The sequence below is a fragment of the Acomys minous genome (assembly GCF_964271855.1).
Source record: "Acomys minous genome assembly, chromosome: 7".
NCBI lineage: Eukaryota > Metazoa > Chordata > Mammalia > Rodentia > Muridae > Acomys > Acomys minous.
Genome location: NC_140488.1, coordinates 20,221,287 through 20,238,006, shown reverse-complemented (window position 1 = coordinate 20,238,006; position 16,720 = coordinate 20,221,287). Strand labels below are relative to the sequence as shown.

General features: G+C 43.5%; 1 protein-coding gene across 2 annotated transcripts; it reads left to right on the top strand.

Annotated features, from left to right (window-relative positions):
* Nucleotides 1–530: 530 nt before the first annotated feature.
* Nucleotides 531–16,226, top strand: ZNF449 (zinc finger protein 449). 2 transcript variants are annotated; one of them, XM_084790081.1, is made up of 5 exons: nt 531–607; nt 2,318–2,764; nt 4,835–5,039; nt 12,986–13,102; nt 13,263–16,226. In XM_084790081.1, the coding sequence occupies exons 2-5, from the start codon at nt 2,411–2,413 to the stop codon at nt 14,144–14,146; spliced, it is 1,560 nt and encodes a 519-aa protein (XP_084646207.1). In that variant the 5' UTR covers nt 531–607; nt 2,318–2,410; the 3' UTR covers nt 14,147–16,226. The 2 variants fall into 2 exon arrangements, with proteins under 2 accessions (XP_084646207.1, XP_084646208.1); XM_084790082.1 differs by having other exon boundaries at nt 574–659.
* Nucleotides 16,227–16,720: the final 494 nt, after the last annotated feature.

Here is a 16,720-nt window from a genome sequence, read left to right as displayed (position 1 = left end):
CAAGTCTTCCAGAGGGGGGGGCGAAACCTAAAAAGTATATTCAAGGGCACTGTGACACACAGTCAAAACAGATAAGAGTCAGCATCACAAACAAAACAAAATAAACTCATTAAAATGAGACTTCCTCAGCTCTAAACTCTTTTGCTGTTCAAGGCATCACGGTGTCATGTGGAGCCCAGAAATCTGAAAATCTGAAATTTTAACATTGCTTTCCCAAGAACCTGCCCTCAGGATTTAAAAAAAAAAAAAATCACTGGGTGGGTCAAGGCTATTTGAAACAAAGTTATTCCCCCACCTGCAAAGATTACTCTAAAGCTGTGGAGAAGTCCTTACTTGACTCATTACTCCGGGCTAGTCCCACCCAATCCCCTAGGACCAAGAAGCTATAAGACCGGAAATAGGAACCCTTCCAAAGCAGCTTGAAGCTAGGTGGAAGACTGGGGGTGGAAGACTGGGAGACTCCCAGCCATTCCCACGTCAGCATCCTTGTGGGCTATAGAGTGGCGGGAGCGTAGAGCCTGCTGGGAGATGTAGTATTTAAGCCGGCTCTGCGCCTGCGCTGTGAGCAGTTGCCGGTGAGCTTGGGAGAGCCGTGGGCGCAGAGGCGGTGAGTCCCGGAGCGGCCAGAGGGCGTGGCTGTCCCTGGGGCGCGGACGCGGGTAACGGGGCTCTTTTCACATGCTGGGGCGACGCAAACTGGCAAATTTCATATATGCCCTGGGCGCCAGGCCCCTGGAGCAAGGAGGAGCGGCGGGCCCCTATTGGTTCAGGGACCCCGCCGCCGCTCCCTGCGACCCGGCCAGGCCTCGTTGGGAGTCCTTGAGGGCTGGGGGTGCCCATCTGGGTAGTCGGACATCGTCATCCAAAAGCTCTTGGGGACCAAGACCCTAATGCTGGCATCGGATTTTAAACCAGCTTTTAGGCTTTCGGGGGGTCATGTCACTCTTGCCGTTTCCCCCAAGTGCCCTCTTTTCTTAACGTTGCTTTATGGGTAGGCCCTGTGAGTGTGGATTCACTAAGGGGAGGGTTGGGGGGAGGCACTGTGAAGTTTTCACTAGGTAGCGCCCCGGGAAAGGAAACCTAGAGGGTCACTTCCCTGGTAGACGTGGTGGAAGGTTTTGGGTCAGCCAGGGGAAGGCTAGCCAGCTGTGAGGCTGGAGAAGATTAACTAGTGGGTCCACAGCCAAAAGACTGCAGATCCTTGGATGTCCTCCAGCGACGGTTACATGCCTGGGCTCGGGAAACCAGAAGCTTCCTAGGAAGGAGCCTTGACCAGCAATAAACTTCACTCGAGTCCTTACCTTGTGCCAGGCACGCTGCTATTCACTTTCTGTGCCATTAGGTCCTCGAAGGATTTTTTTTTTAATGAGGTTGATACTATCGCTGTGTTGTACTTGTTGCAGACAGAGGCATTTGGGTGTGAGGATTACTTAGCAAATTATGCCTACATCCATCTGGCACAGAAGTACAGGTCACTGTCACGGTAATGGGTGACATGAAGTCAGTTTCAGTTCAGTTGACTGAATGGAAAGAGATTCAAGACTCTTTTTTTTTTCTCTTGAATCCTAGTCCAGAATCTTAAATAGGACAGTTATAAGAGCTGCCTTAGCGGATGCAGGGGGAGAGAGAGAGGACCCATATATATGCATGTGCGGGTCCTGAGCCCCTGTGACCAACCCTGTGACCTCCGCGATGGCACCAAAACATATTGACACTTAGTTATTTCAGAAGTATTGCATTTACCTTTCCTACATTTCTTTTGAAATTTCCATATACGAAAACACGACTTGGAATTAGATCAGGCATAGGACTAAATGTCCGCAGGTCAGTGGCGGGGGCGGGGGGGGGGAGGGGGGGAGGGGAGCGGGGCAGGCCGCGGGTTTACGAAAAGGCAGAGTTCTTATCTGTCACTGTAAGATGTTAGAGAAGTGCTTTTGGTAATGCTATTTACTGAGCGCCTTACATTTATCTGGCATGGCTGAGAAAGTGAATTGACTTTTCAGTTAACCTTAAAGTACCATATGGTGTTATTGTCCTATAGGAGAGCACGTTCTAGATTCTACAATCTGGAGGCTATGTGGGTGAACTCGAGCTCTTGTAAATATTTGAAATGGATGTACAATTGATTGTGCTTATAAATATTCTTCTGGGAAGGACGTTCCCAGCTTTCACTTGATTCTCCAAACCACCAGAAAGACTGTGAAGTGCTCACTTAAGTCTTGGTGGGAGAAAGCAGAGCTAGGTAAGCTCAAGGAGGTGAGTGTGCCATCTTGTAACCATTGCTTTTTCTCCTTTTTTCATGTTTTCCTACCTTCAGCTGTAAGTGGCTCCCCCAGATTATTTACAGAGAGGAAATCCTGGAAGCTGAGCCATAGACTCCAGATAAAACTGTAAGCTTCTAGAAGAGGCGATGGCTGTGGCCCTGGGTTGCGCAATCCAGGCCTCCTTGAATCAGGGCTGTGTGCTGCAGGAGTACGACACTGACTGTGAAGTCTTCCGCCAGCGCTTCAGGCAGTTCCAGTACACAGAAGCCGCTGGGCCTCATGAAGCCTTCAACAAACTCTGGGAGCTTTGCTGTCAGTGGCTGAAGCCAAAGATGCGTTCTAAGGAGCAGATCCTGGAACTGCTTGTGCTAGAGCAGTTCCTAACGATTCTGCCCACAGAAATAGAGACCTGGGTGAGGGAACACTGCCCAGACAATAGAGAAAGAGTTGTGTCACTCATTGAAGACTTACAGAGAGAGCTTGAGATACCAGAACCACAGGTGAGAAAAAAAAATAATACGGGGTCTCTGTTCTTAGGGGAACAAAAAGAGGTACCCAGGCTGCTGGGTCTGTATCCATCGTTTTGCCTGATTCCATAGCCTCAAGACTTCTCCAGGTGCTTCCAGTGTTCTCTTCTGCTGGAGTCAGCATATGGGTCTGAGGTTCTCCACTCTATCAAACCCTGTGCCCTCGCTCTGAGGACACACACGTGAGAATGGCCCATTTGCTATTTTTAAGTTAAATTTGCAGACAAGCACAGCTGATCTAGAAACTTCAATCACAATTAACAATGCTTGCCTCTGTGGCTTCCTAGCCAGTTCCAGGCACAGTGTGATTAACTGTGACCTCTAAGGTTCTGTTGTTTTTCACTTTGTTAATGAATTGCCTTTCAAAGCAGAAGAAGGAGAGGGTAAGATAAATGTGGCCCACACACTCTAAACTATATGTTATTTGGTTCTTTCCTGAATGATCTGGCTGACATTGAGTCAAGTAGAGTCTAGAAAGAATGAAAAGGAAGGCAGCATAGTTTAGTGTGGACTAATACACATTTTCTACAGTGTGTCTGTTCTTCATTGCATGGGAAGACAGCATGAAGTAATCACATGCCAGCCCCTCTGCTTTCAATTACTGTCATGGGGCAGTCAGGGATTCTGACCAAGGTTCCAGTGCTCTGAGCAGTGTTGTCCCTGGTGATGTGATTTTACAAAGTGACCACCAAAAAAAAAAGCTTTAGTAAAAGCAGATAGATTCTGTGGTTGTTCTCTGATTGTGCAAAAGTGCTAAAATATGCAAAAGTTGTTTGCTTTCTACCTGATCAGCAGGAGGTGGTTCTTGCTAGGTTCTTTTCACTTACATGAAGGTCTGAAGGAGTTTCCATGTTTGGGAGAGTCTAGGAAGAGCCTTGCAGGACAGATATCAATCCTCTAAATTACTTTCTACAGTAGGGCCTCAAGCATGGGATCCCTGTCTTAATCCCATGTCATCTGTTTTTAATAACTTTTCTCAAGTTACCTCCCATCTATAATCTCATATACTTGTTTATGTTTTTTATTTGGGCTGGATTTTCCATCCATGCTGGCCACATGCTTTTCCTCCAGCTAACCCATGGCAGCCTTCCTCTCTACAGGTCTCTCTCCTTTTTCTTCATGGCGGTCTTTTCTTTTCTTTTTAAATTCCTCTCTCTCTCCTAGCCCCACCCATCTCTTTTGTCCTGTCCAAGTAAAATGACTTTTTATTAAACAAAAATAAGTCACAAAACCAATAAACAATAATTAACATCAAAATATATCAAACCATCTCCCAACAGTGATGGCTCATTAAGGTCCAGTAGCACGGCTGGCCAGCATGTTGGCTTCTGTTCAGAACCTCTTCTTGAAGCTTCTGTTCAGGGAAGGCATAGGTGAACACAGGGCAAGCTGAACACAGACCAGTCTTCCCAAGAGCATCCATCTGACAGTCACAATCCCCAGGACTTTGGACCGGGGAGGGGGGGCGTTGTTGGAGCTGTGGATTTCAGCATAAGTAATGGCTTGCATAGGAAGTCACCAAAGGTACCCGCATCCCTAGGGCAGCATGAGTAAGTAGTTTTCCTTATCTTCCTGGTTTTGATAAAAATAGAAACTTTTTGACTTTGGGAGATCTGGCTGTCCCCTGCGCATCGCAGGAGTTGCAAGCCACTCCTGGCACTTGAGCACTTAGCATGTAGCCAGTGCAGCTGGCATCAGCTGTGAGTGTGAAATGCATATTCCCCAGGGAGAGTTTTCACGAAGGAAGGAGCAGGTGGAATAACTCACTAGTAATTATGTGTGTTTCTTCTGAAATCCTGGCACTTTGTACATTTTGTAATAAGCACATCCCAGTACAGCCAGCACACCTGTTTTTGTTGTTGGTTGGTTAGTTGGTTTTTTTTTTTCAATGCATTGCCTACTGGAACCCCTGGGGGTTTTAAAGCTACATGTGTGGCTCATGGTGCTGTTGGTGAGGAATGTGTGACTTAGAAAATGGTAAAACCAGCTTTACTTCCAGTTGAGTCTAGACTTTGGAGTGATGTGTTTTGGCCTCTTTCTCAGATTGACATGGATGACATGCTCTTGGAAGAACTGGCACCAGTTGGAACAGTACCCATGCCAGCAAACTTGCACCTGGAGGCACCTGCACTCCAGGTAATGGAACCTGTCCAGGAGCCCCCAGTGCCAGAGGCCTGGATTCCACAAGCAGGGCCACAGGATCTGAACTTCAGTGCTGATGGCGAATGCCAGTCCTTTCTGGACCCTGGTAAGGCAAGGGTTTTCTTTTAGCTGGGTATGTGTTTCTGCTTGAGAGCTAACGATTGCTGAGGCTTTCAGATTGAGTTCGGAATTTGAATGCACCAATGGCAGTGGATGCCTGACGTAAAGAAATGGGGGAGGGGCTGAGAAGAACATGAGGAGGAAATCTCTTTCCAGGAAGAACAGGGAGTGCACATTGGCTAGAATGTCCTTGGGAGCTGATTCTAGTGATGGTCTTGTCCAAGGGGCTTTTTACCAAGCATATTATTTGGGGAAACCTCTCATGGGAGATCGGATCCTCTGGTAAGGACATAGCTGTCTACCACATTGAGCCTGTGATGTGAGGACCCAAAGAGCCAGTTGCTTTTATGGTCTAAAAAGCCCCGTTCGAGTAGAATACTTTGCAACATATTCTCTTCAGATCCTTAAAAAGGATCCAGTCATTTATAGGGAGGTGAGAAAAATGTCACTTTAGTAAGATCCCTCACTAGAGTGGTGTTTCTAGAATGTGGTGAGGAGACCTCCTGCATTGGCTGAATCCAGGAAGTGCTACTCACACAGTGTTTGCAGCCCAGTGGCTCTGGCACGGCAGGGGGAGTTATAGGAGGAGCGAAAGGTGGTGGCTGGACCATATAGCCTGCATGCCCTGTGTTTCCCTTCTTTTTGAGGTTCTCTCATATTATTATTGGTCCTCTTTGTCCCAGTTTTCCCCTCACCCCCATGAAAGATTGGGCTCAAGTGTGCCTGGAACCCTTAGTCCCATGGGCACAGCTTGAACATTTTCACCCTTGGACTCAACTGTACAAATCCTAAGACAACAACAGAGAACAAAACGGAAATCAGTGAGAACAACCCCAACCTACAAAATGAATTCCCTTTTACAATATCAGCTTTCTGAATTCAGCCAACACTATGAGCACCTGTGAAAAGCCAGGAAGGACACTAGGGCTTAGTGGGCACACAAAACGAACGCAGCCTCCGCCATCCTGGAGCTCAGAGTCTCGTGGGCAGTTAACGGAGTCCGTATGTGAGACAGAAAGCAGTTCTAGAGGGCATAGGATAATGGGGAGCACATAGGAGGGTCACCTCACACCAGCTAAGAGGAGGCACTCCTGGAGGAAGGGGTTAGGGTAAACCCCTAGGGAAAGGAACTGGAATGAGCTTGCTGGGCAGACAATGCAAATGAAGAGGGGATAGGAGCCTGAGCAAAGGCCGCACTGTGTACAGAAGAAGCTCTAGATGGAGTCCAAAATTAGTACTTCAGACCTAGCTCACATGTTCGGTTGCCCAAGCTTTGGACCTTTTAACTCAGCTAATGAGCTTTCATTTGAAGCCCGTGACAGATGGCATGTGTGCTGAAGGCTAGGAGAGAAGAGATTGGAAGGTTAAGTGTAAACACCTGCCATCTGTAAAGTACCAGAAGATACTTTTCGTTAAAGAAATATGTGTCTGTGTGCTTTCTGTGCGTGGCTATATACATGTGAGGGCAGGGTCCCATGGAGACCCGAAGAGCGTATTGGCTCCCCTGCAGCTGGAGTTAGAGGTGGTTGTGAGCACCTCATGGGAGTGCTGGGAAGCTAAGCCTCTGCAACAGCTGTGCGTGCTCTTAACCACTGAGCCCAAGAAGATATTTTTAATTAAATTTAATTACATTGAGTCTGTATTTATTTTGTGTGTGTGTGTGCGCGCGTGCGTGTGCGCGTGCGTGTGCGCGTGCGTGTGCGTGTGTGCGCACATGTGTTCATGTGTGTGCATGTGCAGAGATCAGAAGAGAGTGTGCAGGGGTCCACTAAGGCCTTAGAGTTGCGCCTACCTCTTCAGGCTTGTAGGTAAGCAGTTTTACCTGATGAACCATCTCACCAGCTAAGAAGGCTATTGGAACTTACATTTCTTCAAAATGTCCTGATACATTAAATGCTATAGTATAAGTAATATCTAATGCCCAGCTGTAGTGATGACACCTCATATAGCAGCAGAGCCTTCGTGACACGATCTTTGCTAAGTAGAGCTTAGTAGAGTGATTCAGTGAACATCGGATAAAATCATCATTGAAGGAACCACACACACACCTCTCTCTGTCTCTGTCTCTCCTTCCCTCTCTTTCTCTCTCTCTCTCTCTCCCTCTCTCTCTCTCTCCCTCCCTCCCTCCCCTGTCTCTTGGTTTTTCAAGACAGGGCTTCTTTTTGTAGCCCTGGCTGTCCTGGAACTTGCTTTGTAGACCAGGCTGGCTCCAAACTCAGCGAGCTCCAGCTGCCTCTGCGAGTTCTGGGATTAAAGGCGTGCACCGCCACTGCCCAGCGAAGTACCTTCTTTCTTAAACTCCAATTGTTTATCCTTTATGTCACATTCTGCTATAATAGTTTTGTGTCCTAGTCCACAATTATAAATCACCTCTGAGGTTTACCAGCTTGAAGAAGAAAATGAAAAGCTGGGGAGGGGGCCACTTTTTAAAAAGTACTATTTCTACAAGTTGGGAATTCCGGAAGGTTTAGTGTTTCTGGCTGTGTCGGAGAGCTAGCAGAACCCTCAGTTCTTTGTTAAGGGGACCTCTATACGTATGTCCTCACAACAGGCAGCAGACTTCCCTCAAAGCAGACGATCTACAAGGAAGCAAGACATGAGCCATGATGTTGTTCGGAACCCAGTCACAAACTATCACTTCTGCAATAGTCACATTAGAACAAAGTCACAGATCCAACCCACTCCTCTGCCGCCTTTGTTATGCTGTGGTTGTGGATCTTCTGTTTTTATCTTACTTGGAATTCATTGAGCTGCCTAGATATGTAGATGAGTATTTTTCAATATATTTGAAGAGTTCTGAGCCATCATTTTTTTTTCTTTTCTCTGTTGCCCTAGAGAAATACCTGTCATTCCAGAGCAACCTTGAAGAAGTTCTGTCAGATTAACTGCTTTTATCAAACTTAGCTGGGGGTGGTAGAGATCACTAAAGTTACCCAGCTATTAATTTAACAAAAATTAAATAACAATTTTAAAAAGCTCTGTGGAATGACTTTGTTGTATGACAAAACTTTGCCTGGGGAGACACTCCAAGCATATGTGTGGGCGCACAGGCGCATGCACAGCTACTCACCCCAGTTAGGGAACCCACGATAAACTTAAGTTTAGATATCACCAAAGTCCAACTCAGTGATCCAGTGAGTTTTACTGGGGTTGCTTACAGGAATATAGGTGAGGGGTTACTTACAGGAGCAGAAGTGACTCAAAGACAGCTGCATCACCTAAAGCCCACCCCAGCATGGGTGGCGGCTCACGCAGCTGGGAACCCGGAGCACCCTGCACAGCCTGCGGGCAGCTCAGCAGAGTGACCCTTTCCCAGGGAGTCAGTGAGTCTAAACCTCTTCCAGGAAGTTCAGCTGATTTTTGCTTCTTCCAGGCATCGGGTGTGGCCTCAGGGTCTTTGCAGCTTTGCTTGTGTGAGAGCCTTCTTTGCAGCTATTTTGAGTTGTTTACCTTCTGCCTTAGAAGGCTTCCCGGCAGCATGGAGGGCTCAGTTTTGGAGGAAAGTGCTGTACCATCGTACATTATCTAGTTGTTTCCTTAAATGTGTGTGTGTGTGTGTGTGTGTGTGTGTGTGTGTGTGTGTAGCTGCGTGGTGGTAGTGTACGCACTGGGAAGGCAGAGGTGGGTGGATCTTTGAGTTTGAGGCCAGCCTGCTCTACACAGAGAGTTCCAAGATGGCCAGGACTGCACAGAGAAACCCTGTCTTGAAAAACCAATCTGTGTGAATGATATGCATGTGAACCGGAAAACACACACATAATGGCAGTGAAATGTGGCCCAGGCTGACCTTCAGCTCACTATGGAGCCTACGTTATCTTCTAACAGATGGCAATCTTCTTGCCTCAGACTCCCAGGTGCGGCAATTACGGTCATTAGCTGTCACACCTGGCTGGTCATTTTCACTTCACATTGTTAAAAGCATCTCTTCAGTTTACCTATCCATGTGTTTGTTGCGTTACTTATTCTTTTGCTGTTTCCTTTTCCTTTTATTTTTTAGTTCTTTATATATACACTGGATAGTAATCCTCTCAGATGACTAGCAGCAATGTTTAACCCATCCTTTAAGCTATTTCATTACTCTTAATTGTTTCCATTACTGCTCACAAGGGTTTTTTTTTTTTTTAACTTGATAGGATCCCCTTGGCCAATTCTTATTATTTCCCAAGTTATTGGAGTCTTTTCCAAAAGATTTTATGGATTATCTATACCAGGAAGCATTTATCATGTTTTGTCTTAGTAGTTTAAAAGAGTCAGCTCTAACATTAAGGTCTTTTGACTTTTTTTTTTTTGACACAGGGCTCCTCTGTGAGGTATTATGGTACTCCAGCATTGTTCTTTTTAGTCAGGATTGCTGCAGCTATCTGTAGCTTTTGTGCTTCTATATGAACTTTAGGCTTGATTTCTAGTTCTGGGAAGAATGTAATTTGAAGCCAGGCGCAGTGGTGCACGCCTGTAATCCCAGCACTCAGGGAGACAGAGGTAGGCAGATCTCTGTGAGTTCAAGGCCAGCCTGGTCTACAAAATGATTCCAGGCCATCCAAGGCTACACAGAGAAACCATGTCTCAGAAAAAAGAAAGAGAGAGAATGTAATTTGAAATTTAGTCAGAAGACCACTTTGGGTAACAGTGCCAGTTTTAAATTAATTAATTAATTTATTTATTTATTTATTTATTTATTTATTGGTTTTTTGAGACAAGGTTTCTCTGTGTAGCCTTGGCTGTCCTGGACTAACTTTGTAGACCAGGCTGGCCTCGAGTTTACAGCAATCTGCCTGCCTCTGCCTCCCGAGTGCTGGGATTAAAGGCGTGTGCCACCACCGCCCGGCCAGTTTTACAATTTTAATTCTGCTAACATGTGAACAAAGGAAGTCCCTCAGTCTTTTAGTATATTCCTCAATTTCTTTCATATGCGTTTTGTAGTTTTCATTTAGAGGTATTTTATCTCCTTGGTTATATTTTTAATTATGTGTGCATTGGGGTACAGTGCCTGCAGAGGCCAGAAGAAGGCATCATGTTTCCCAGACCTGGAGTTGCAAGCCTGTGTGTGCTGCCTGCTGTGGAGTACAGCCATGGGCTGCTTAAGCCATCTCTCTAGCCCCTAGGCCTAGGCCTTTTGGATAGTACAGTAATGGCATTGTATTTCTGGTTTCTTTATCAAGTTCAGTATTTTTTTAAAGCTATTGCATCTTATGTGTTGATTTTATATCCTGCCACTTTGCTGAAATTGTATCAGAGCTTAGATTCTTCTGTCTTTAGGATCTCAGATATAAGAATGCATCTGCAAATAAGGGGGATTTGGCTTCATCACTTTCTGTTTGTTTCACTTTTATGTCTTTCTCTTGCCTTGTTCCCCTAGCTAAGACTGCAAGTGCTAGATTTTAAGAGTAACGAGAAAGGACACAGTATAAAGCTTTCAGTGGTTTTGGTTAAGTGTTTACTAGTAACCAGATGATTGGCTTTTAGTCCAACACTTGCTAGATTGGTTTGTGGATTTTACTGTGGGTTTCTGAAGACCAAAAAATAAAAAAATAAAAAAGTAGGTATCTCTGAATCCTGAAACAGTTCAGATAAGACCTTAAGATGGCTTTGTAATACTGCAATATGATTATATGGTGGAAGTAGAGAACTCCCCCACCAGTGCCAGTATGCTGTGCAGATTCGTGTTCCACTTTAGCACACTGCTGAAGATTGCGTTTCCTGAGTGTCTCCTCTTCTTGGCTCCAGCCCCCACCCTCTCCTGGACCATCACCATGTGCAGGGTTGTTCTTTCTCATCCTCTGCTCTACTTTCCAGGATGATCTGCATTTTCTCAGATCTCTGTCTTTTCACAACTAACATTCGTGCTACCTCAGGGAGTAGTTAGTTCCTCTCTAGCTATTTCAATCCTAACCCCAGGAAAACTTGGCAACTGTTGACTGGCTATCCTCTGCCATCTTGGAGTGTTCTCTGAATCAGTATTTTATATTGTAGCTTGTTGACGTCTTCCAGGCATTAGTTTGTGCCCTTTGTCTCCTCACAGCAGCTTTCTTTTGAGCTGTGACTCTCAGTTTTATTTGATCTATTCCACATCACCCCTTCACCTCATCTTAGCTTTGAAACCCAAACAAAAATCAAATAGTAAATTTTGAAGTGTATTTTTCTTTCTGAGGCAGGGTTTCGCTCTGTAACCAAGATTGGCCTGGAATTTGCACTCCTCCTAGTTCAGTGTAGAATTATAGCATGCACTATCACACCCAGCTCAAAAATCCATTTGAATTCTATCCTTCATTTCTTAGTCTTAAAATTAGCTGGATGGTGGTGGCCCAGCACTCAGGAGGCAGAGGCAGGCGGATCGCTGTGAGTTGGAGGCCAGCCTGGTCTACAAAGTGAGTCCAAGACAGCCAGACCTACACAGAGAAACCTTGTCAAAAAAAAAAAAACAATTTAATGGGGCTGGAGAGATGGCTCAAATGTTAAGAGCACTGACTGCTCTTCCGAAGGTCCTGAGTTCAATTCCCAGCAACCACATGGTGGCTCACAACCATCGATAATGTGATCTGATGCCCTCTTCTGGCCTGCAGGTGTACATGCAGACAGAGCGCTGTATACATAATAAATAAATAAATAAATCTTTTTTAAAAAAGCAAAACAATTTAAAAGTTGAAATATGTGGCCTTTTTTGTTAAGACAAACAAAAAAAATTTCTGTCCATATTTCATGTTGTGTTGTTGCAGTTGTTGAAACAGACAAGGAATGTCTGTCCATTTCTCACATCTTAATCTGAAATACAAATTTTTCTTTGAATTAGTATTTGCTTATGTATCCCATTTTAACAATTCTACTATCTAACCATCAGCCCATTTGTTATCTCAGGTTGACCATTTCTAGGCCAAGTGTTACTGTAGAGTAGTATATGTGGCCAGCAGTGAAGATGGAGAAGAAGAGGTGGGAAAAATAGGATGCAGCTGAAGGCTGGATATGGAGGGAAAGGAAGCAGAAACTATGTGGTTGTACTTAGGATGTCAGACAGAAACACACCTGATAGTTCATTTGGGTTTTTTTTTATGCCCTTTCTAGGGCTGGGGAGATAGCTCAGTGGTTAAGAATACTGGCTGCTCTTCTAGAGGTCCTGAGTTCAATTCCCAGCAGCCACATGGTGGCTCACAACTATCTATAATGAGATCTCGTGCCCTCTTCTGATGTGCAGGCACACATGCAAACAGATGAATCATATATTAAACAAAATCCATAGATAAAGAATTGTTAAATGCCCTTTCTAGAGTTCTGCTGACACATACAGACTGCTTTTTTTTTTTTTTTTTTTGCTGCCAACTAAGTTCAATGAAATGGAAATGTTTCTATGAAGGTATCAAATGAACTTATTCCAGTAAACAGTTTTCTAACACCTATGTTTACACTGCTCTTCTTTGACATGTATGCTTATACTACTCTTTGTGATATGTAAGTTTACGCCACTCTTCTGGACACATACGTTTACATAACTATTCTCTGACACCTATGTTTACACCACTCTTCTGGATACATATGTTTATACTACTCTTCTTTGGCATATATGTTTACACCATTCTTCTTTGATATGCATGTTTACACCATTTCTTTGACACATATGTTTAGACTGCTCTTTAAGTATTTTTAGTATACCAACATTTTATAAAGATTTACTCCATATCTTAGCTCTGACATAAATGAATGTATTAACAAAATAAGTACAGAACTAACTTAGTGCATTGCTTTAAGCACACAATTGATTTACTCACCTGAAAATACAAAAGGACGGCCTTCTCAGTTATTGGTTTGTTCTTATCTTTAAAGAAAGACTCTTATAAGTGGCTCTAGATGAAGGAACAGTGATTAAAGAGCCTACATTCTAGAGAAAAAAAAACCTTGATGACCCGCATTGTCATACTTGTCCCCTTTTGCTCCTATGACCAGGTTATCAGTTACCAAAGCTTGACATGAACTTCCCATTGGATCATAGAGAAGAACAATGGGTAAAAGAATTACAGGATCCCAAAGAAATGAAACAGCTACTTGAGGAGTCCAAGATGGGTAAGTAACGATTCGTTTCTATTAAGAATCAGTGGTTATCAGGGTAAAGAACGTGGAACAGTGCTTAGGAATTTCCACGTTCACTATTGACTTTCCTTCACGCACACACCCCACCCCCACCCCCAGCACAGTGACATTTTCAGTTTCTATTTCTTCTCAGGCTTCGAGATGGGAATAGAAAATGAAGACGATACTTCGAAACAGAAAAAAATGGAAAACATGTACCCGTTTGTTGTAACTTTAGAAGGGAATGCTCTCCATGGTCCCATTTTACAGAAAGACTATGTGCAGCTAGAAAATCAATGGGAGTCAGCCCCGGAGGATTTACAGACAGATTTAACAAAGCTTGTAGAGCCTCCAAACCCCACTCTAGGAGAGACACCTGAGAGCTCCCATTTGGAAGAACCTCTCAACCCGAAGCCTCCAAAGAAAAAGAGTCCCGGAGAAAAACCTCACCGATGTCCTCAGTGTGGAAAATGTTTCGCTCGTAAGTCACAGCTTACCGGGCACCAGAGAATTCATTCAGGAGAGGAACCCCACAAATGTCCTGAATGTGGAAAAAGGTTCCTGCGTAGCTCTGACCTTTATCGGCATCAACGACTTCACACAGGAGAAAGACCCTATGAATGTACCGTATGTAAAAAGCGGTTCACTCGGCGCTCGCACCTTATCGGGCACCAGAGAACCCACTCTGAAGAAGAAACATATAAATGTCTTGAGTGTGGAAAAAGCTTCTGCCATGGATCAAGTCTTAAAAGACATCTGAAAACGCATACAGGTGAAAAACCTCACAGATGTCATAATTGTGGAAAAAGCTTTAGTCGACTGACCGCACTTACATTGCACCAGAGAACACACACAGAGGAGAGACCTTTTAAATGTAGCTATTGTGGGAAGAGCTTTAGACAGAGACCGAGCCTTGTAATTCATTTAAGAATCCATACAGGGGAGAAGCCATACAAGTGCAGTCATTGTTCGAAAAGCTTCAGGCAGAGGGCAGGCCTCATTATGCACCAGGTCACCCACTTCAGAGGACTTCTGTAACACAGTTCACACTAGCTCACAAACATCGTGGCCTGCGCTAGCTGTTTGTCTTAGAAGCCCTTTGTCTGACTGTGTTAAGTACAGCTTTGAGTGGTGCTATTTTTAAAAACCATCTTTCAACGCATACGATGTCTAGAGCGTCCCCCTATTCTTGCAGTTTCTCTGAATTTAATACATTCTGACTTTTTCTGTTGCTTAGTTGCAATGGAAGCTTTTGGGATGATAGATATAAGCACAAAGCATAAAAATGGTGGCGGTCGTTTCTAGGTAGGACCAATGTAATGATGAGTAATGGTGCCTGTCACAGTACTACCACACTTGTTCTCCGGTATAATTAATTATTAAAGGTAGCTACAGTGAAAGCAACCATTACATAGATGTGCCCTACGTGGGCAAGAAATGAAGCAGTGAATTTTGTCACACATAATAAAAAATGTGTTGAGGGGGGATGAGGATGAAGAGGATGCCGTTTGGCTAAGGAACAGGCTTGTTTCTGCTTATAGTTTTATGCTTAGAGAAGTTGTGATTTTAAGTTTGGATTTTATGGACTTGGCTGGTCTGCTTAGTTGGCCGGCTCTGGTGGCGGGGGATAGAGTGGAGAATTACATTTAGACCTGTGTGCTAGGTCTAGCAGAAATAACGTGCAGTTGAATTTGTACAAGTAGAATTTAACTTTACTTAGATGTCTGAGGAACCAGGATCCATGGATTCTCTGCTTTGATATTCTCTCATGTATATTTCAGTGCTTTTGGATTTGTATTCCTTGTGTAATTCCTTGTGTCGTCTCCCTGAGTATGTGTCATAGAATACTTCGTTCTGCAAGATGTACTGCAAATAATTTTGGGAATTGTTTTCTAGCTATTTGGCCTTCCTTAGATTCATTATGCTCGGCAGCATATGACAGACTCTTGGAAAGGGCCTAGTTTAGTTAAAGGGGCTAAGGCACCTCTTGTAGCTCAATGCTTTCCAAACTTATTTGACCCCAGAACCTTTGTCATATACACATAGTAATACCTTGCAGTAGTATTCTGCAGGTATCCCTTAGGACACACTGTCTTAAACCAGGATGTCTATAGCTGTCAGTGTAGTCCGGTCACTGTAAACCTAGTTATTTCCAGTTTCAAGGATTTTATGAAAATTGTTTGAAGATATACATCTTTTGTATTATACACACATCATTTCAAGGACGTTAAAATCATGAATTCACATGATTTGTGGGTTACTGAGTGATTTGCAGCCTCTGAATTTTAATTATACTTACACACATCATTTGAAGGAGGTGAAGATCACTAATTCACGTAATGTATGAATTATCTAGTGATTCTTAACCTTTTTGAATTTTACTTATAATATCACACACTCAAGCACATACATACACAGAGTTGTTACATATATAAGTGTTCTCAAGTCATCACAGTAACAACTCAAGTCTCCTAGTAAGGGAGAAAGTCTCATTATCACTTAAAGCTGTTGGTGTGTGAAATTTCTCATTGAGCTTAGTCCTTGTTATTAGATACGAGACATGGGATGGTCAATTATATTGCCTTTATGAAGACACACAGTCATCTTTTAAAGTAGAACTAAGAAAAATGTATCTTTTCATTACATTGAAGTTCTTGGAAGTGATATATAAGTATTTGGCGGGTATGTATTATGTGCCTAACTTTTCTTGTTCTAGTTTTAATGGAAGCTAGTAACAAAATGTAATTCATGTGTAAGGCTCAAACAGAGTTTATAATATCTCTAGTTAAACAAGAGTTGGGAAACAAGTGGACAACAATACAAGAGAGCTTATAATTAAGTGCCAAATCATATAAAGTGCCAGAGCCAGGATGTGTCTTTAATTCTTGGCATCCAGGTCCCTGTATGCTGCTGCTAATAATTCTGGGATTAAAATTAGACCCCAGTAACATGGGAGGAGTCTGAATGTAGAGATTGAAAATATAGAATGTAATGGCTTCTCTTTCTCTCTTGTGGAATTGCATTCAAACCAGAACAGTGCCTTAGAATGGATGTGCCCAACTGCTCTGTATTTATATACTATTTTAATAAAGTGGAAATGTATATGTGCTCTTTCTGATTCTCTTGCATTAAATAATTATTTGAACGACTTAGAGCTACTTCCCTAAGCAGAGGCAACAAGCACCCCAATAGACATCTATATGCCCTTCCCAAGTTGAAATCGCTTTTCTGATGGCAACCCTAGTGCTGTGCTTAGGTGGTACTTTAGCAAGCCTGATTGGTGGCAAGCCTAACAGGAGCTGTATCCTTTCCCTCATCTAGTTCATGGGTACATTTATACAGGGTAGAAAACATCTTGTATTTACCCCTTTGTTACTTACTGTGCCCTGTATAGAATAGTAACCATTAATAAACAGTCATAGCATTAAATCAAGAAACATATGATATACAGGTTACATTATTAATGCACTGTAAACATATACCCAATTGAGGAATATATAGAACATACCTCCTATCATAGAGGGTAATAAGCCAAACTCACCTCATAAGTACTATGAAGATTAAGTGATATGCATTTTGTTTAGGTCGTACACAGTATCAACATTAATAAAT

Excerpts from the sequence above, each read along its gene's own strand:
- ZNF449 (XM_084790081.1), top strand. The coding sequence starts at position 2,411 with ATGGCTGTGGCCCTGGGTTGCGCAATCCAGGCCTCCTTGAATCAGGGC. Across the intron at positions 2,765-4,834 it reads TTGAGATACCAGAACCACAG|ATTGACATGGATGACATGCT; the intron begins GTGAGAAAAAAA and ends CCTCTTTCTCAG. Across the intron at positions 5,040-12,985 it reads CCAGTCCTTTCTGGACCCTG|GTTATCAGTTACCAAAGCTT; the intron begins GTAAGGCAAGGG and ends TCCTATGACCAG.